This window comes from Numenius arquata, chromosome 2 (assembly GCF_964106895.1).
Source record: "Numenius arquata chromosome 2, bNumArq3.hap1.1, whole genome shotgun sequence".
Lineage (NCBI taxonomy): Eukaryota > Metazoa > Chordata > Aves > Charadriiformes > Scolopacidae > Numenius > Numenius arquata.
In genome coordinates, this window is record NC_133577.1 from 102139340 (window position 1) to 102157068 (window position 17729).

Genomic DNA, 17729 nt, shown 5'->3' on the forward strand with positions numbered 1-17729 from the left:
CAGTGGTGGGATTTAAAATTGCTTTTCTTTTATACGTGAGATATGCTTCTGTCTTGAAGAGTGATGGCCACAGTAGGAATATGAAAAATATGACAAATGAAGGACAAGGAACCTAATAGCAAACAATGTACTTGATATGTCGATATACCACAGTCCACTATGTAACAAAGACAGAGGCAGCATAGTAGAAAGTTAATGAGCTAGTAAGTACATCTTGTATTGGCATCTCAAGCAAAAGCATTAGTCTGAATCAAACTTTTCTCCTAAGGTTTTAAGCAAATGAATTTTAAATGCAGTTTTCTGTGACAGCATTAATTCTTCTAGAGTGAACTGTGTTTTTTTCCACAGGTTTTAGCAAGGGCTGGGATCTGGCCAATGAAATATTAACATACCTTATAAAAAGATGGTTTTACAAGTAATTAAAACTAATACTTATGTATCATTTCTCAAATATATTTCAATGGGATTATATTAGATACAATATGTGGAACAGAACAGCAGAAAATAATGTGTATATAGATATATTGGCTAGCCAGGGACTTGCCTGAACTTGAAAATCTGCTGACTTCAATGATATTCAATAAGACACTTGCCAGTGGTGAAAACTGACAGCACATATCCAGTCTAAAAATGCAGGAAACAGCTCACTTGAAGAACTTGGTATGAAAAATCAGAAACAACAGCTATCAAATGTTGACTGAATGTTACAGACAGACGTTAGCGTTTCACAGTCTTCTGAGCTTTTCTTTCCCACTAGGCACCCTGCAGATATGATTGAAGATGATCTCTTCATTTCTAATTTGTAATCTTTCCTCCCCATATTTTTAATTGGAATGCAGCACTGCAAACTTTTGCAGAAGACTAAACTTCAAGTATTTGTATATGATTACATTTATTTGTTAGAACTGTGTGCCTACTGTATTAATTATGTGATTAAAAAAGTAAGGTAGGTTTCAGTGGATAAAAAGAAACCCCGTTAAATGACCCCCATCATTTTCTCAGATAAATAATACACATAAAAATTAGTGGTTTTGTAACATTTCATATATTCAGACTCTTACAGCTCATTATAAACAGAAATTTACTAAATATGTAGTTTTTTATATTCCAGCACAAATCCTTAGGGAAAATTTAGTTGCTCAAAATCATTAAGGATTTGAAAATCTGACTCAAATTATGTAATAAACCAGAATAAACTAAACAGAGGGCAAACTTTTCATAAGAGATATGTTTCCATAGTTCTCATAAAATTCATATTTAAAATGCACTCTGCCACATAACATCCCAATGCCACTCTGAGAAAGGGAACTTTTTATATATAACTCTTGTTATGTTAGACTTAACGAGCCATGTGACTGTCAGCATGTTTACATAATTGATCACGTGAGCTGTGCTTGGGATCCCAGTGACTATCTGCTAAGTCTTTTCCTTCGGCACTGTGATGTGGAGAAAGTTAAAAATGACAGCAGACAACACAGTTTCTTCAGAGTGAAAGATCTGAGAAGTAACAGGATAAATATTTCTTGAAGTTAGAGATGAGCATATAGAAGACTATTTTTTCTTACATTAACATTACACTATATAATTTTCATTTCACTGATCACTTACATAGAAACAGCAAAATAATGTCTGTAGAATTAAAATGTTTAGATTTGAGTTCAGAGAATGGCTCATATTTTTCAAAATATACTTGAAAAGATTTCATTAGAATCACAAAGCTACAATTCAAACTGCTTATGAGTCATTTCACATGAGTAGACTAGGATAACCTTATTTGTTTAACTGGTTTGCGCTGGTTGTTTCTTCAGCTGGAATAATGAGATCAGGGCAGTGGGAAATGTTATCGTCCGCCCAATCTCACAAATCTTTCAGTTGATACTGCATTGAAATTGGGGATCTCTTGCCACCAAGGCTGCAATATACAAGTTTAAAATCAAACCTAATGCAGATTGTTAGGGTTTTTTTGCAAATGTAAACGTGTATTCAACCAAGGTGGAACTATGATAGCTACATGATTTGTCCTGTCATTCATAAAGTGCTATGGCAAAGTTTAAATCAAGATTTAGCACTGATTTAGGCTTTCTGTGCCCAGTAAACTCATGGGAGCACACAAATTTGGTAGTGAAGGTATTAGCAAACACATAATTTCCAAAATCACTGTTAAATACAAAAATGAATAGTTGGAGGGAGCACATGCAAGAAGCATAAAATTTTAACACTTTGCCTCTAGTTTATGTGCTAGATATAGCTAATTATTGCTAGAGGTTACAGACTGGTAAAATTACAGATGAGATATGGCAAATAGAAAAGACAAAATGAGAAGCTGTATGTGGGTAATGAAGAGACAGCAGTAAGCCAAGGCAAGGGATGAGACAATGAAACAACTCCTCTCCTACACACGGCCTTCAACTACTCCGGGAAGTAAGTCCTTCTTTCTCTGATGTGTTATCATTTTTGCCAACAAGCAAAATAAACTTTCTGTATATATCAACCCTCCAAGTGTGTTATATGTTGCCCTGTGCAAGGGAGTGCTACTGGGTGAGGACAGGGGCATGGGGGCCATGGGCAGCTGGGCAGTCACTCATCCTCTGTGGTCCATGAACAGGCTTCAAACAGAAGCAATGAGGATTTCTATTTATTTCTGGGTTTTTTTTGCAAGCAGACATAGCTCCACTTATGATTCCAGGAAGTTGAAAAGGTTTTTATGTTTTCAAGATATGTCCATGGGACAAGGTGCACTATTTACCAGTCCGTGCTTCCAATACTGCACTTATCCTGTCCTTAAACATTTCAACATAACACTCATCATGTTCAGTAAATAAGTAGCAAGTATTTAGGAGAGTCACCTAAATATTACTGCGTTTCTTGTACCATTACCTTCTGATAAAGTTAAATATGAGCTAAATGTATGAAATTTCTATTTTTTCCCTGGGGTACTTAGACATAGGAATTTCTAAATGAAATTCAGAAAGGGCATGAATTCTTACCTGTTTTATATTTTGTGGCTATGAAATAATCATTTCTTGAATATACATAGCAGAATTATTAACAATTCTGCAACACTGGAATTTTTAAATACTGAAATTAGGTCAAAAGACAAGTCTGTGACTTGTCACAAATATCTATATTTCCAAATCTTAGGAAAAGAAATCTTCTTTTTTCTATCATTGCAGCTTTTTCTCTCTAAATAGAATTCAAGCTGCATTAATTAATGGAATTATCCTAGTCCTATTCCAGCATTGGCAGCTCTTGTAATATGCTAAACCTTCGATGAGGCCCATCAATTTTGATTGCAATGTAACAGTGTAGATTTTCCCTTGGTAACTAATTAGTTTTATTCATATAGACACCTTTCATCCATGCAGACTGCAATGAGTAAAATGTGTATTTGAACCCATTTGCAGGCTTAAGGGCAGATTATTGTAAATAAACACTGCACATCAGTTCAGTTTCTTCGATTTCCTTAATTGGTTGATGTTTAAAGAGCTGGAGCAGCAGCAGTGCTGAACATGTGTTTTCTTAATTAATTATCTATAATTTTAAACATCGCAGTCTGTAATTAAAGAGTTTGAATCTATATGCTAATTTAAATGACATATATTTTTATATTTCCATTCTGAAAGGATGTGTTTATGTTTCAGACACCAACTAGGCAGCACACAATAAGTTTTTAAAAACATTCTATAAAAAATTAGAAATTCCAGGACACTGACATGTTTTGTATATCATTTACTTCAGGGAGATGACCCCAGCAACCATAGCAAACCCTCCACCACATAACACTTGGGGAAAGAAAGACAATATGTTACTCAGGTACAGGCAATTCACCAGTCTGTGGGACAAGCACGTGTCATGTTTCACCAGCATCCGCTGGAAAAATGTAGAATTGCTCCCTTGGCCAAGGCTCTCTTCCATCTCTACCTTGTATGAGTGCATGATGCGATAAATAGTGTATCTTTCTCCAATTTATTCACTGATTTTTTTAAGCAATATTGCAATGGTTTCTAAGGCATTACAGCTTTTACTTCAAGGCTGTTGCTGGCACTCCTGATGTGGAAGGCTGTAGAGACGCTCGCAGTTCGTGGGAATGGGAAGTAGAGGTCAGAGGCCCTGGGGTAGCAGAGGCTTTTTCTTAAAGACATTTGCATTCCTCCTCTCTGCAGATAGGCCTGGGCTAGAATAGTGTTTTGCGTTTTGTTTTTTGGGTTTGTTTTTTTATTTCTGGGGGGTGGGGGTGGGTGGGGGTGTGTGTGTAAATGTTGGTTGGTTGCTTGCTTTTTGGGGTTTGTTTTCTTTTGTTTTTCCCAAGGAAGAAAAAAGAGAAAAATAACCCCAAAGGAACAAGGGTAAGATTCTCAGAGCAGGTCAGCAAAACCTGCAAACACATAGATCAGAGAGTAGAAATGACTTTGTCTTTGTAAACCTGAGGAAGGATTTTTTGAAAGGAAGTTGTGAAGGAAAAGTAAGGACAATGTCATTGAATCTCTGAGGAAATACTCATGGGAAAATATTCCATATCGATTTGTAAAAGTGCAGAGATTAAGAAAACTCACAGAAAAAAAAAAAAAAAAGAAAAAAAGATACTTTTATTAAATAACAGAGGGGCAAGACTGCAAGGACAAAAAAAGGTGGGACGAAGACAGGATGAAATCTACAACCTTATCATCTAGATGAAGATACAAGAGCCCTGTGAAAGTCACGAACAAAGTTTCTGCTAAAATACAAAATCCTTCATGCGGAGTAGATACTGGCTTTTCAGCAAACTAGACAAAGAATCTAACAAATGAAAACAGGACTATGAGTAGGAAGCATGGAAAATAGCTTTGTTTAGCAACTAATTCCAGCAGACAGTGCAAAGAACAGAGAGGTGTCTATATCCCAGAATAGCAATGGCTGCCAACTGCCTTATGTTATATCTATATAGGTAAATGAAGCATGTCTGGGACCATTCATTATCTGGCATTGATACCAATAGCCTACATTCACACTATTAAATAAGTTATTATTCTCCAAAATAGGGTCACTGCATTCAAACCATCTATAAGAATGGTCACAGGCCCATGTAAACTCCTGAACTCTTGGTGTTGCTTGAATAAGTACTAATTTTCCTGAGACAGACTCTCCCTAGGCACTTTTAATTTACTAGTATTGATGCAATCTTAGAGACTAACTATCTTGCCTTCGGACAATTTGGATATCTCCTTGTTCGGTGCACTTTGGAAATCTTATTCCATAGTCAATCCTTCTTCCCTTATTTGTTGTATAGTGAGCCTGGGTATTCATATTGAAGATGTTAATTCACTAAAAAAATAGTCTAGCACCTGAAAACTTTTTCCTACCTTAGATACTTACAGGATTAAGTAATACCTGTGTGCATACATGTGTGTATGAGAGAGAGAAAGAGAGAGAAAGAGATTTGCAGCATAGATTAGACTCACTGGGCCTAAATTATAGGCTAAAGAATTTGTGCTGACTGCTAGATGCCCAAATCACTCTTTGGATTTATCCCAAAATGATTTAGGATAAAAAGTTCCATTACCTTTCAATCAAGGTAATGCATTTTCTTGTGCATTTAAGTAGTTTTAGAAAATCCCATCAGAAGTTTTCAGTGTCTTTTAAAAACTTTCATCTGCCTACCTCTGAGAAGGGTCTGTTTCATATACAGCTTATTGATAGAGAAAAGGTAGAGGAAATAATTTTCTTTTTTTTTATCCCGTTAGCAAAAGAGCAAATATGTTCAATCTTAGTATCACATCCTTGCAGTGATTTTCAGTAGTGGCTAGTGATTTGGCAAGTCAAGCATTTCATTTCAGATGCCTTCAAAGGAGAAAAACCTGATTTTCAAAAAGCATTAAAATGTCAACCCCTGAATAACGGACCCTTTCATGCTTGGAACCAAGTTATTGAGGACTTAATGTCAGCTTTGGAATTGTGCCATAAGGCAATCCAAATAAGTTTAACCAACTGTAGAGAGAGAATAGAAACTCTTATTTTTGTTAAACTTGCTAGGTACTTCTGTATTTAGCACAGTTTAAAAAAGACTTTACTTACTTATATAATTATTTTTGGATTTAGTTGCTAAGATCTATAACAGATACTTTGATTTTTTTTTTTTCTATGAACGTTTAAGAAATGATAAAGTACATATTCCATTTGCTCACACAAAACTACTTATTTCAAGAACAGGCAACATGAATGGCATGTCTTAATGAAAAGCTAACAGCAATCCACAAAATATTTAACACAAAGCACAAGTTGCCTGGACTGTGAACTTTTTAATTCAGCTGTAGAGTGATGTTATTCAGACATTTTCCTTGTGTAAAATGTGATGTAATCAACAGAACTCTTTACAATCTGGCTGATATATGTGAGTTAAAAAAAAAAAAATGTCTAAATCTTCTTTTCAACATTTTTTAAAATCTTGAAGTCATTGCCACCAACTGTGAGCAATCTATCAAGAAAGAAAGCAGCACTTGGGGAAATCTGCATCTACATAATTTTGTGAGATCAAAGGGAAGTTCAAGGTTAATCTGTGTAATAAAATTCAAGCAGAACTAAGAGCCGATTTGTACTTGATTTTGACTTATCTAAGTTTTTTAATAGCAATCTGCTCTGCAAAGAACTAAACCTAAACTAAAACTAAAAAAAATCAAGACTTAGATTCATGGAACTTAACTGAGGCAACCAAAGGACCTTTCAGAGTCACTGAAAAAGACATTTTCAGACAGTGACTGACTCAACCCACATAAGTCCTGCAGCATGCTCTGAAGGGACCTGTCTTTAAAAATCTATTAAGCAGCATCCTGAGTATAAGTACAGCCTCAGTTAAATGGCTGAAGTTTGGTAAGTGAATCTGCTCTTAGAATTTCTATGGAGGATTTGGTGTTCCTTCTTCATAAGGTATCCCTAAGTCCATTTAGATTCTCAGTCCTACTTTAAGCACTGAGGTCTTTCTTGCTTGTAGGGCAGAAGCGTCTCCAAGGGACAATTATTGTTATTTTTCAGGAGAGGAAAAACACATTTTTATTGTCAGGGAGTGTTAGTCTGCTGTTTACTCAACACCTTATGTCAGCTAACACCTGATATGAATGATTAAGAAAAAGAAAAAAAGAGAAATGAGAAACTAGGGCTACAAACATGATTAGGGGCCTGGAACATCTCTCTTATGAGGAAAGGCTGAAGGGCTTGGGTCTTTTTAGTCTGGAGAAAAGAATACTGAGGGGGGATCTGATCAACACCTATAAATACTTAAAGGGTGGGTGTCAAGAGGATGGGGCCAGTCTTTTTTCAGTGGTGCCCAGTGACAGGACAAGAGGCACAAGGCACAAACTTGAACATAAGAAGTTCCGTCTAAACATGAGGAGGAACTTCTTTACTTTGAGGGTGGCAGAGCACTGGAATAGGCTGCCCAGAGAGGTGGTGGAGTCTCCACCTCTGGAGACATTCAAAACCCGCCTGGACACGTTCCTGTGCAACCTGGTCTAGATGGACCTGCTTTGGCAGGGGGGTTGGGCTAGATGATCTCCAGAGGTCCCTTCCAGCCCATACCATTCTGTGATTCTGTGATTCTGTGATTATGTGATTCTGTGTCATTAATTTTATCCCAACTGTTCTCCAAACTTCAGGCACAGAAGATATCTTTTTATTATTATTATAACTGTGAGAAGGTAACACACATGGTTTTCATGAAGTACTTGAAAGATCATCATATGGCTTTTCCTTTTACCCTCTATGACCCTAGACCTCTGGCAGGAGGGAAAAACATCCTGATAATTGCTGAAATAAAGTCCAAGGCATTTTGTTCAAAGCCTAAAACTGGAGGTTTCCATCTTAGTCATAATTTTTGTCAGTACTTGTGAGCTTCTCTATTTCAAGCTTCACCTTGCTTCTATTTTTAGACATAGTTGTTCTTTGCCTTTGGAGACTTAACAACCTTCTTTTCACTGAAAATAAAGCCTTAAGAATTGTCTGACCCCACTTCTAGGCATTAGGTAATGCTATTATAGATTCTGCCAGGCATTTACAGAAATTTATTTCCTATTGTGGGTATTCTTTAAAAAGGTTTTTATCTTATCTTGGTCACACATTAAAAGGTTCTGTAGTTGAGAACTCTGCAGCAAAAGTTATTTCATCATTCCTCTAGGACTTTGTTACTCACAGTTTTATGTATTTCCCTAAATATTGTTTCTATGTACAACATCCACTGCTCTCCCCTCATCTACCACATCAATCATTTCTTTGCCAGTAGGTGTCAGCTCTTCAGGCTGAGGAAAGCCTTGAAGTTGAATGTTGCCTACAAAATACTAGGTGACTATAGTAGCCACTCAGCTATCATGTAGATAGTCAGTCTCAGCACCTTTCTCTCAAGATGAATTTTAAAATGAAACACACCCCTGGGACCACGATATGGTCGCAGGTGGTGGATTCCAGTCAGCAGCCCTTCCTGGAACCGTTGTAACCCCACAGAAGGTTGATGGTCTGATTTCAGTTTTGTCTCCATTGTCTTAACCACAATAGTTAAGCATTGCTCTTCTCAGCCTGCCCCTGTTTTGAGTCTGGCACTCCAGAGCATGAGTCTTCCTGTGCACGTTTCAGGGAATCTGGCTGGTATAGATGACGGAGTCTATTTCAGGGCCCAAGCATCCTAAATATTAGGTCTTCGTGTATGTTGACCGATCTCGCTAACTTTGTACACAGATAGCAATCTGCCACCTCAAGCTTTGTAATCTTTAACAATGACACTCATAACATGTAAAAATCATGATAATTAATATTGATATCAGTCTTAATAGGTACTTCTCACAGTGTTTAATGTTTTTTCCTCCTTCGAGTAAGAGAACTGAAAGAAAAACATTTTAATTTACCAGATTTTTCAGACAAATACTGTGGGCCAAGCATCCCACAGACAGAAGCAGCCAACAAAGAAATAATTGCTCCCACCTTAACATAGGGGATAGCACAAGGAAACAGGAGTTAAGGCTAAAAAAATAATACTTTACTCAGCTGTTTGCTATTTACAAGCTGAGACTTTTCAGGTGTTGCTGTTGAAGTGAGCATTAAACATTTGTATAAATAATAACATTCAGTTACATTAGAAAGGATGTAAGATAAGCAAGGGATTTAAACTTTCATGCCTCGGGGCATAACACTAACATTAATTTCCTGGGGTTGGAAAGTAATTTCCCTTATGGCAGGTTATTCCAAACTCTTCATTATAGGACGTATAACTGACTGACCCCTGTCAGAAACAGGTTACCAAACAAATGGACTACTTATCTGAACCCTTAAGATATTTCATGTCAGATTCAGATCCACCCATTCATAATGAGGGAAGAATGCGGACAATAAAGGAAATGCATTTCTTTAAATACAGGCTCATCAAAAGCAGGTTAAAGTTAAGTACTATATCCTGATCTTAGATCCTGAGGCATCACAGTCTTACAAAAAATTCAGGACCATTTGTGTGATTAACCCTTGTAATCAAATAGATAAAACTATAGGGAGTGCTAAAAAAAAATGCTGTTATATGTTTCATTTATTAATTGAAAAGTGTATAACAAAAAATATGAGGGTGGTACATTTTACCTCCCAAAGGATGTAAAATTCTGACATTTAATAGAAGGATATGAGAAAAGGTTAGATGTTAAATAAAATGCTGAGACATTTGTGAGTGGGATGAGGAATATAGTACATGATGTGGTGTGTTAATATAGTTCCAACAAGTTATCACAAATTAAACATTTTTTTAAATTAAAATTTTTGTCCCTGTATGATCAGAATAACCTGATATTCAGATATAGCTGATGCATTTTTTAAATATTCTACACCTTCAGGTTTTTAGTTACTAAATCGTCCAAAGGTGAGCCTCTCATCCAATAACACTCTTAATAAATTCCAATCAAAAAGATATTTGGATGGTGACATAATTTGAGTATTGGCAATATTTTCTGTGTAATGTTCTGCTTAAAAGTCTCTTGAGGTGCAGTTACATAAACCAGCTTCTGGCTTATCTTTTATTTCACAAATGAAAAACCAAACAAATAAAGCTACAGCATTCATGGACATCACAGAAAATGCTAGAACTTCCACAGTAGGGTACACATTTTTTTTTAATTAAAAAGTACCAAAAAACATTAGGTGAAATTAAGTTTGTAGCTGTGGCACCAGATTTAATAATCTGTGCATTTAATTCACACAAAGGAATTACTGAAAAGGAGTACGGATGCAGGGATGAGGACTTCAGCTCTGCTATCTCTGGGTTTCCCAGTCTATCACCTAAGCCACCACCATGTGGTTTTCTTGCAGTCTTAGTCCTCTAGTTTTCTTCAAGAACTGTGCACAAAAGCACAGCTTCAATAGGATGGTTAGAAAGTGCTGCTACATGTTATTTATACAAATCCAGTCTCTTTGGGTGAAATTGGATATTAACAGAAGGACATTTTTTACAGTATTTGCTATTAGTATGACATTACATTATTTACGAGCCTATATTGTCACAGGAAACCTTAGTTCTAAAAACACTCATCTTTCTCTCTCACCATCCAATGGTGGAGGGCTAAGCTGTCTACTTGGAATGTTGGTTTTCATTGATCTTTTTCTTTCATTTAGATTTGTATTTTGTATCACAAATGGTTCATTTGTGCATTAATTGTGCAAGACAATGAATGACAGTGAATGGCAGACAGTCTTGCTACTAATAACATAGACTTCTTGAAGAAGAAATCTTCTCTTTTTCCAAACCTATCATGATTATCTTATATGACCTTGGACAAGATGCTTAATAGACCATGATAAGAAGAATAGACCATGCTGGTGTGGGGAAAAAGAAAGTAATAATTTTCTTGATCATAATAGTAATGATAGTAAAATATTCCAAAGAGAGAGGATTATTCCATATTATAGCAAAATACCAAAGGATTACCAAAGTTGCACAAGAGCATGCAGGTTCATCAGCTGCTAGACTCCTGAGCAATATGCCTACAGAATGATGCCTCTGACAGCTACTTAACTTGTAATATGCTGGAAGTGTTCAGAGCTCTTTCTGATTTTAGTGTGATAAACAAATGTAAAGGAGTGAAAAATGCTTGTGAAGAATCAAAATTCTGCATAGCAAGAGCTGGTATATGTCATCACTTGACTTTAGGATGTTACTTTGAGTTTGTATGTCTTAGATGTGATCTTTGATGTCTGGTAAGTGTTATTTCATTAGCGTTAATACTTGTGGAGCTAGGCAGCGTACAGCACAATCTATTGTCTTGGTTTTACCTTCTTTTCCTTGGGTAGTTCTGCACTAAATTATCCATTTTGTTATGGCTTCAGACCTGAACAGCTAGTGCTTTGTGCATGCCATGACATTGTTAGTATTCATGTTGCATCATTTAGGTATGTTATATTAAAGGATGAATAGATGGAAGAAATGAAACTCAACGTATCTCCTGCGACAGTTTCTTTGTCACAGGAAATCCTGAACACCTAATTGAGGATGCTCATACGCATTAGATGACCGCTCCTTCTTTGCACCAGCTTTCTGCTTTCTCAGTTGGCATTTTCATTTTCTGTATGAGGCTGTGATGCTTAGACATTGCTGAGGTGCATAGCTTTGCTCTGTCACTCTCTCAGATGCAATTGCTCATCTCTGCTAAGAGTACCAGTTCCTGAGCAGCTTGCAACATCTCTCCTTGCTCTACAAGTGCAGTCTGGCATCCACTCAAGACAATTCTATGTCTTGGGCCATAGGAAAGGTATTTATGGGACTCCTCATACATAAAAAATTAAGTTTAAAATATCCTGTCATCCTTTCATTTCTTACTATTCTACTTCTCACTTGTGCTCATTCTTATTTAACTCCCCTGAGATGTGAGCCAGCACCAAAACATCAGAAGGCCTGTGTTTGAAGAGGAAGATGCTGACTTAGAAAGCTAATCATGATGGCTTGAGTCCATGAGAATTTTGTCACTGATTTCATTGCTGCTAGAACAGGTTCTCATTATGTATTTCACATCTGAGGGTTGAAAATCAAATATATTATTATATCAATAAAATAAAAAACACCTTTAAATATGCAGTCATATGTTATTGCTGCTGCTTGGTCCTTTCTGCTTTGGTAATATGGGTTCGCTCTTCATGCTCTGGATACTGAATGATCCATTATCTTACTCAAATGCTTATGATTTCATTGAGCTATTTCCATTCACTGAACTATGTGATGATGTAAAAAGTTATGCACATTAATCTGATGACAATATGTAGCAAAATAGCTTCTTTTACAGCAATCAGGTTCCTTAAATGCTTATTACAGGAAAGTGGTACATGAGGCTACTATAATACTTTTAGACTTGCATATAATGGATCTTATAAGTCTAAAGGAAGTAGATATTGATGTAACTGCCTGTCTAGCATCAAAGGCACCATCAGGTTTACCAATCACAGAATACCTAATCAGAAAATGTATAAGATAGCTGATATGGATCTCAAGGTCTAGTTAATCCATCCTCCTGTCTCAAAGTGCAAACAGGCCTGATAAAAAATTTTAAAACCTTGCAATGAAAAATAATCTATTCCAATGTTTTTCTATTTTTAAAATTCAAATGTTTCTTTCCCCATGTCTAACATAAAGGTCTTATTCTTACATTGTAAGTCTGCTAGTTTTCCTGTACATGATGGACTTGGAAAACCAATGATTCTCTTCCACTTCACAGCAAGCTTTTGATTTTGAAGACTGTGCTTCAGACTATCCAGACTAAATGATAAACCCAAGTTCTTCCAATATCTGGATCCATATCTGGATCCTTCTTCTCTATTGGAAAATAAGGTCTGAAATCCTAAGGAGCTTCAAAGAACCTTTTTGGCAATGTAGCTAATACAGACACATTTGGCTGTATCTTCAGACAACATGAACAGAAAAACATAATTAAGATAATAACTGAGGAACAAATGCCTTTGTTTTTGTTGATAACTATCTGGCATTGGTTTTGCAGAACACGTACCAGCGAAGCCAGCCAAACAAATTTTCCAGCTTGTCAATATATGTAAGAACTCTACTCAGTTGGTACTCAAGAGGAGGAGGGAGGGATTGAACTAGTGGAAAGAGGGAAATGAAGACCCGAAAAACCAAAAGAAACAAAGCTGATCTATTCTCGTTTTTTTTCCACTTCTTTTAATGTTTGTCTCTATCTTTCTCCTTTCATAGATGTGTGTTTGTATCTTTGTCACAAAAATTAATTATGACTGCAGTAAATTTCTTGAACTCATTTCAGTTTTGTTAATTAATTGGAAAACAAAAGATTGCAAAATACTCTTTTCAATCACCCTATGCCTATCAAAATAATTGTGAATTTACTGCAATTAACACCCAAACAAGCTGCATCAATTTTAACTAAGATGAATTCAGAGACCTATGGAACAGCTTTTTGGAACAAAGAAAGATCATGGCACATGTAGACAGTAAAGTGTTTAGAGAGTTTACAGAGCTGGAACATTTAAGAAGGTGGTTAGACAGTAATAGAGAGTTTTCATGGTGATTGAAGCTATCATCTAACTGATACACAGATGTGTGTCTTCAAAGACCTATAGACTTATTTACATCTTCTCTGAAGTTCTGATAATTGCATGATCTTAGCTGATGTTTAAAGATCGTTTGTGTGGTTTGTTACATTTTTAAAGTACTATTCTATCTGAAGTAAAATTTAATAAATATGAAAATAAGCTAGCTCATATTAATCTGCAGCTGAAAATGTGACATTTTCCAACTTCTTTTTAGTTATAATGTGTGCAGAAGCTTTACTGCATATTCAGAGTGTATTTATAATATTAATTATATATTTATACTATTAATCGTATACTATTTATAATCTAATTACATAGTTTCAAATAAATGTGGCAATCAATGCTAACAATGATTTACTATACTTGAGAAATGAATGAAACATTGCCTTCATATACTGCAATATAATTTGTACGTTTTGACTGAACATCTACTTCAGCAAGACAGACAAGAAATGTTTATATAAAACATTCCTGAAGAAGAAATTAAAAATAAGTAATATGTACTCAGTTTAATAATACACACAACCTGCATTAAAAGAAAAAAAAAAATCTCATTAGCATTTAAAAAAAAAAAATTGTGACGTACATTATTAACTTTTCAGCTACAGACGTACCAGTTCTTCAGTATTAGAAATTATGGGACAGCCCAAAGTATATTATGTGTTTCTGCATTTTTTTTCACATCCAATCAATGATAATAATAAAGGTTCCATTCAGTTACTAAAGAAACAAGCTGCATGTAAAAGATTGAAATATTTTATTGAAGGATTTAGTAATTTCTTATCCGGGGAAGCACAGGTACAGATATAACAAGTGAAGCATTTTACTGCTCCCAGAAAAACTGAACTTTCAAACCTTCTACAACCAATTATTTCAAATCAAAATAATGCACAATGCACTACTGTTTGAGATTTTTTTTAAAAACACCAAACAAGAAAACAAATAAAAAGCCAAAACCCCTTTACATATAAGATGACATTTTAACATGAAGAGGTCGCATATATTTGCTGATATGGTACCTGATGTTAAAGCACACTTGGCAAAGCCCTTACAGGCGATGGTATAACCACTACAACTCTTCCTGGTTAAACTTCTCTTCAGTGTTTTCCCATCTGAACATTTAGATCACTCTTGCTCTCTCTGAAGAGGTTTGCGCTCTGGAGGTAGCATTGGCTGTAATTTCTGCCAGCGTTGTGGAGGCCAGAGGATATGAGTAGCTCGAGCATGTAAAAGTCCAAGAGAAACCTGTAACCAACATATAAACCAGAGAGATTATTAAATACTGCCAATAAAATAAAATGTGGAAAACACAAAGCACATGATGATTTGTTAGAGCAATGAGAGGATACAAAGCAGACAACTTTGCGCACGACGAGGGTTTTTTTTGATAAAACATTTAGTGGAATTCAAAATAGCCTGCTGAAATGCACTGGCTGTAACAAACATGAACTAGGAATGTTTTTTCAGGTTCGAGAAAAACAGTTGGTCAAAACAGGTGAAGCATCCTATAATCCAGCAAAAGCCTTTGGTTACTAGTTATTCTGGATATGGCAGAACAAGGTTCAAGTATCCATTCTAAGTTAAACAGAACCTGTATCTTGGATTTGAGCTATGTACACTAACCACAGCAGGATAATGGCTTTTCTAAACATGCTGTGCTTTCTATTTGTCATTCCCTTTCAAAATTCCATTTTGTGTCCAACCAAAAATGGAAATTACTGTGAATTGCAAATGCTTCCTTGAGGATGAAAATGTATTTCCGACAGAATTAATTGAAACACATCCACAGAACAAATATTTTTTGTTCTAGGAGTACTTACACTTCATTCATAGGTTTTGTAAACATGTTTTAACATCTTATTACTTGTTATTATTTTACTTCAACAATTTTACTTCACTAATGTTCTACTTCAATAAATCAAAATAAAAGCCAATACTGATATTGCTTATAAATTAATTGTTTATTGGTGATATAGTTTAGAAAACTGTATTGCTTACAAAACCTTAAGAAAATTACAAACAAGGCTTTTTTTCAAATATGGTATGAAATGGCTAGACTAAGAACAACTGAGAATAGAACAGTCACATTTTCAGATTGAAATAAGACAAGCCTTCAATGTTCGTACTTAACATTGCCATTAAGTAATTTGGTATAGAGTTAATCTCACTTAATTTGAAAAGCCTGCAGGATAGTCTTCTGCATCTTAAATGATTTGTTTAGACTTCTTCTGGAGACAATAGCACATAATAAGCTTCCCACCAATTATAAACTATCCAGTGCCAATAGAAAAGTTGCAAACAGGACAAAAACAGGGTTAGAAATACTGGAATGTCTCCTAAAGAGACATCAGGGTTAGAAGTCTATACAATTACGAATGGCATGGATAAAGAGTGCATAGGCTTTATTTGCCTGTTATGTCATCATTTCTCATAACAATGAGAAAACATCAGACTACATTATCTTAAAGAATTTTTAAAGCCACAAAAAAGGAAATGCTTCTTCAGAATGTGCACGATTACATCATACTTGCACACGTTATACAGGATACTGAAGACACCAGAAAAGAATAACGAACTGGTTCAGAAAATAGTAATAGAAGCAAAGTCCATCACACATAATTGAACATGAACAAAGTAATAATGCAGGCTCTATACTCCACACTAGGAAACACTGGGAGAAAAATTATATACTTGTTTTGTTCTTATGCTCTAATGATCTGGTATTGGCTGTTGTCAGAGCCAGGAGTTAAATGGATTTCTGGTTTGAACCCGTACATTCCTGCTTAAATTTTTATGTAAACTCAGTTCTTCTGTTCCATTCCATTACTCATTACAAAAAAAGTGATTTCAGTAAGCAGGTAATTCAGCATTTTATGCAAATAGACACCAAATAGGCCCCTAGGAATATCTTCAGCTAATTTTCTTGATTTAATTTCATAGGATTAATGTATATTCACTAGCCTTTCTCTACTACATAATCAAATCAGTGAAGCTGAAGTGGTCTATATCTAATTCCATATTCTGTAGCTTGATGAAGCAGGTGCTGAATTACTTGAATGTAATTTGGTTACTTAATAACCCACAATATCTAAAAGAATCTGAAGTGGATCACTGAAATTGCAGTCTAGCATCATATGTCGCTTGCTTGATCCCTTGCAGGGATCACTTGTTTCCCAGATCCACTGCAGCTTTTTTCCTACTTTCAAGCAAAGGACAGGAGGCTGTGACAACTCCATTTTGATAGGATTTAGCTACATTTTTTTGCCTTGACATACTTCTGTGTAATTTGTTGGATATTTATGGAATTCACAATATCCTTTATCTTCATTATCCCATAAAGGGGTCTGGAAATGTAGTATTGCCACAGGGATTTGTTCCCTGAGTATACAGCATGATGGCACACACATTACAGGCTGGTGTCAAAACATAAAACCACAGCAAACCCCACCACTGCATATAAAATGTGACAGCATTAGTATAAAGAAAAATGTTAAAATACTCTTTGCAAACACAAATAACATCCCATTTTCAAAGCTCTTTCTCAGTGCACGGCTTGTTACTGATGTCAGTAGGAGGTCTGCACGCAGACTGAGAATATAATAAATGAATCAAAACTTGTTTGAAGGTGAGGCTGGGAATAATTTTGCCCAGAGGATTACTTCTACTGACCATCATCTGGCTTGAAACTAATAAAGAAATATTCCTTCCTATAAACCTGATTTACAGGACAGCATGACTAGTGTTAAAAAGCAAAAACGGGTATTGTTAGGTGATGGACGTCTTTGCTAAATAACAAATGACACTGATGCTATAGGGCTTCTTTTATAATAACTTAAAGGCTCACTTTAAAAGCACCTTGATGTTTGACTTCTGCAAACAACCTTAATAACTTTGTCCACTGCCTATTATTATGCTGTAGTTACCACAGCAGCCATGAATTTCACTGAGGAAGAACAGTATTGTTTGCAGAGAATAACCTGCCATTGTTAATGGGTTTACTCTCATCAGGGTTAGATAGGGACAAAGGGTGAACTGAGAGGCTACACTTTCTGTTGCAACAGTGAAATGCTGAAATAATCTCTTAAAAAATAGATTACTCAATTCTATTACAGACATTATTTATTCTCTTTACTTAAGAAAATAAGTTTACCCCCTTGAAACACTGTCTTAACTATTAGAAAAAT

The 17729-nt window shown here is 35.6% G+C and overlaps 1 protein-coding gene across 1 annotated transcript in view; it reads right to left on the reverse strand.

Moving 5' to 3' along the window:
* Positions 1–14284: 14284 nt before the first annotated feature.
* Positions 14285–17729, reverse strand: part of IMMP2L (inner mitochondrial membrane peptidase subunit 2) — a 476967-nt gene continuing 473522 nt past the window's right edge. Inside the window, exon 6 of the mRNA XM_074162367.1 lies at positions 14285–14790. Coding sequence (XP_074018468.1) covers positions 14671–14790 — 120 coding nt within the window. The 3' untranslated portion in view covers positions 14285–14670. The remainder of the gene's footprint in view (positions 14791–17729) is intronic.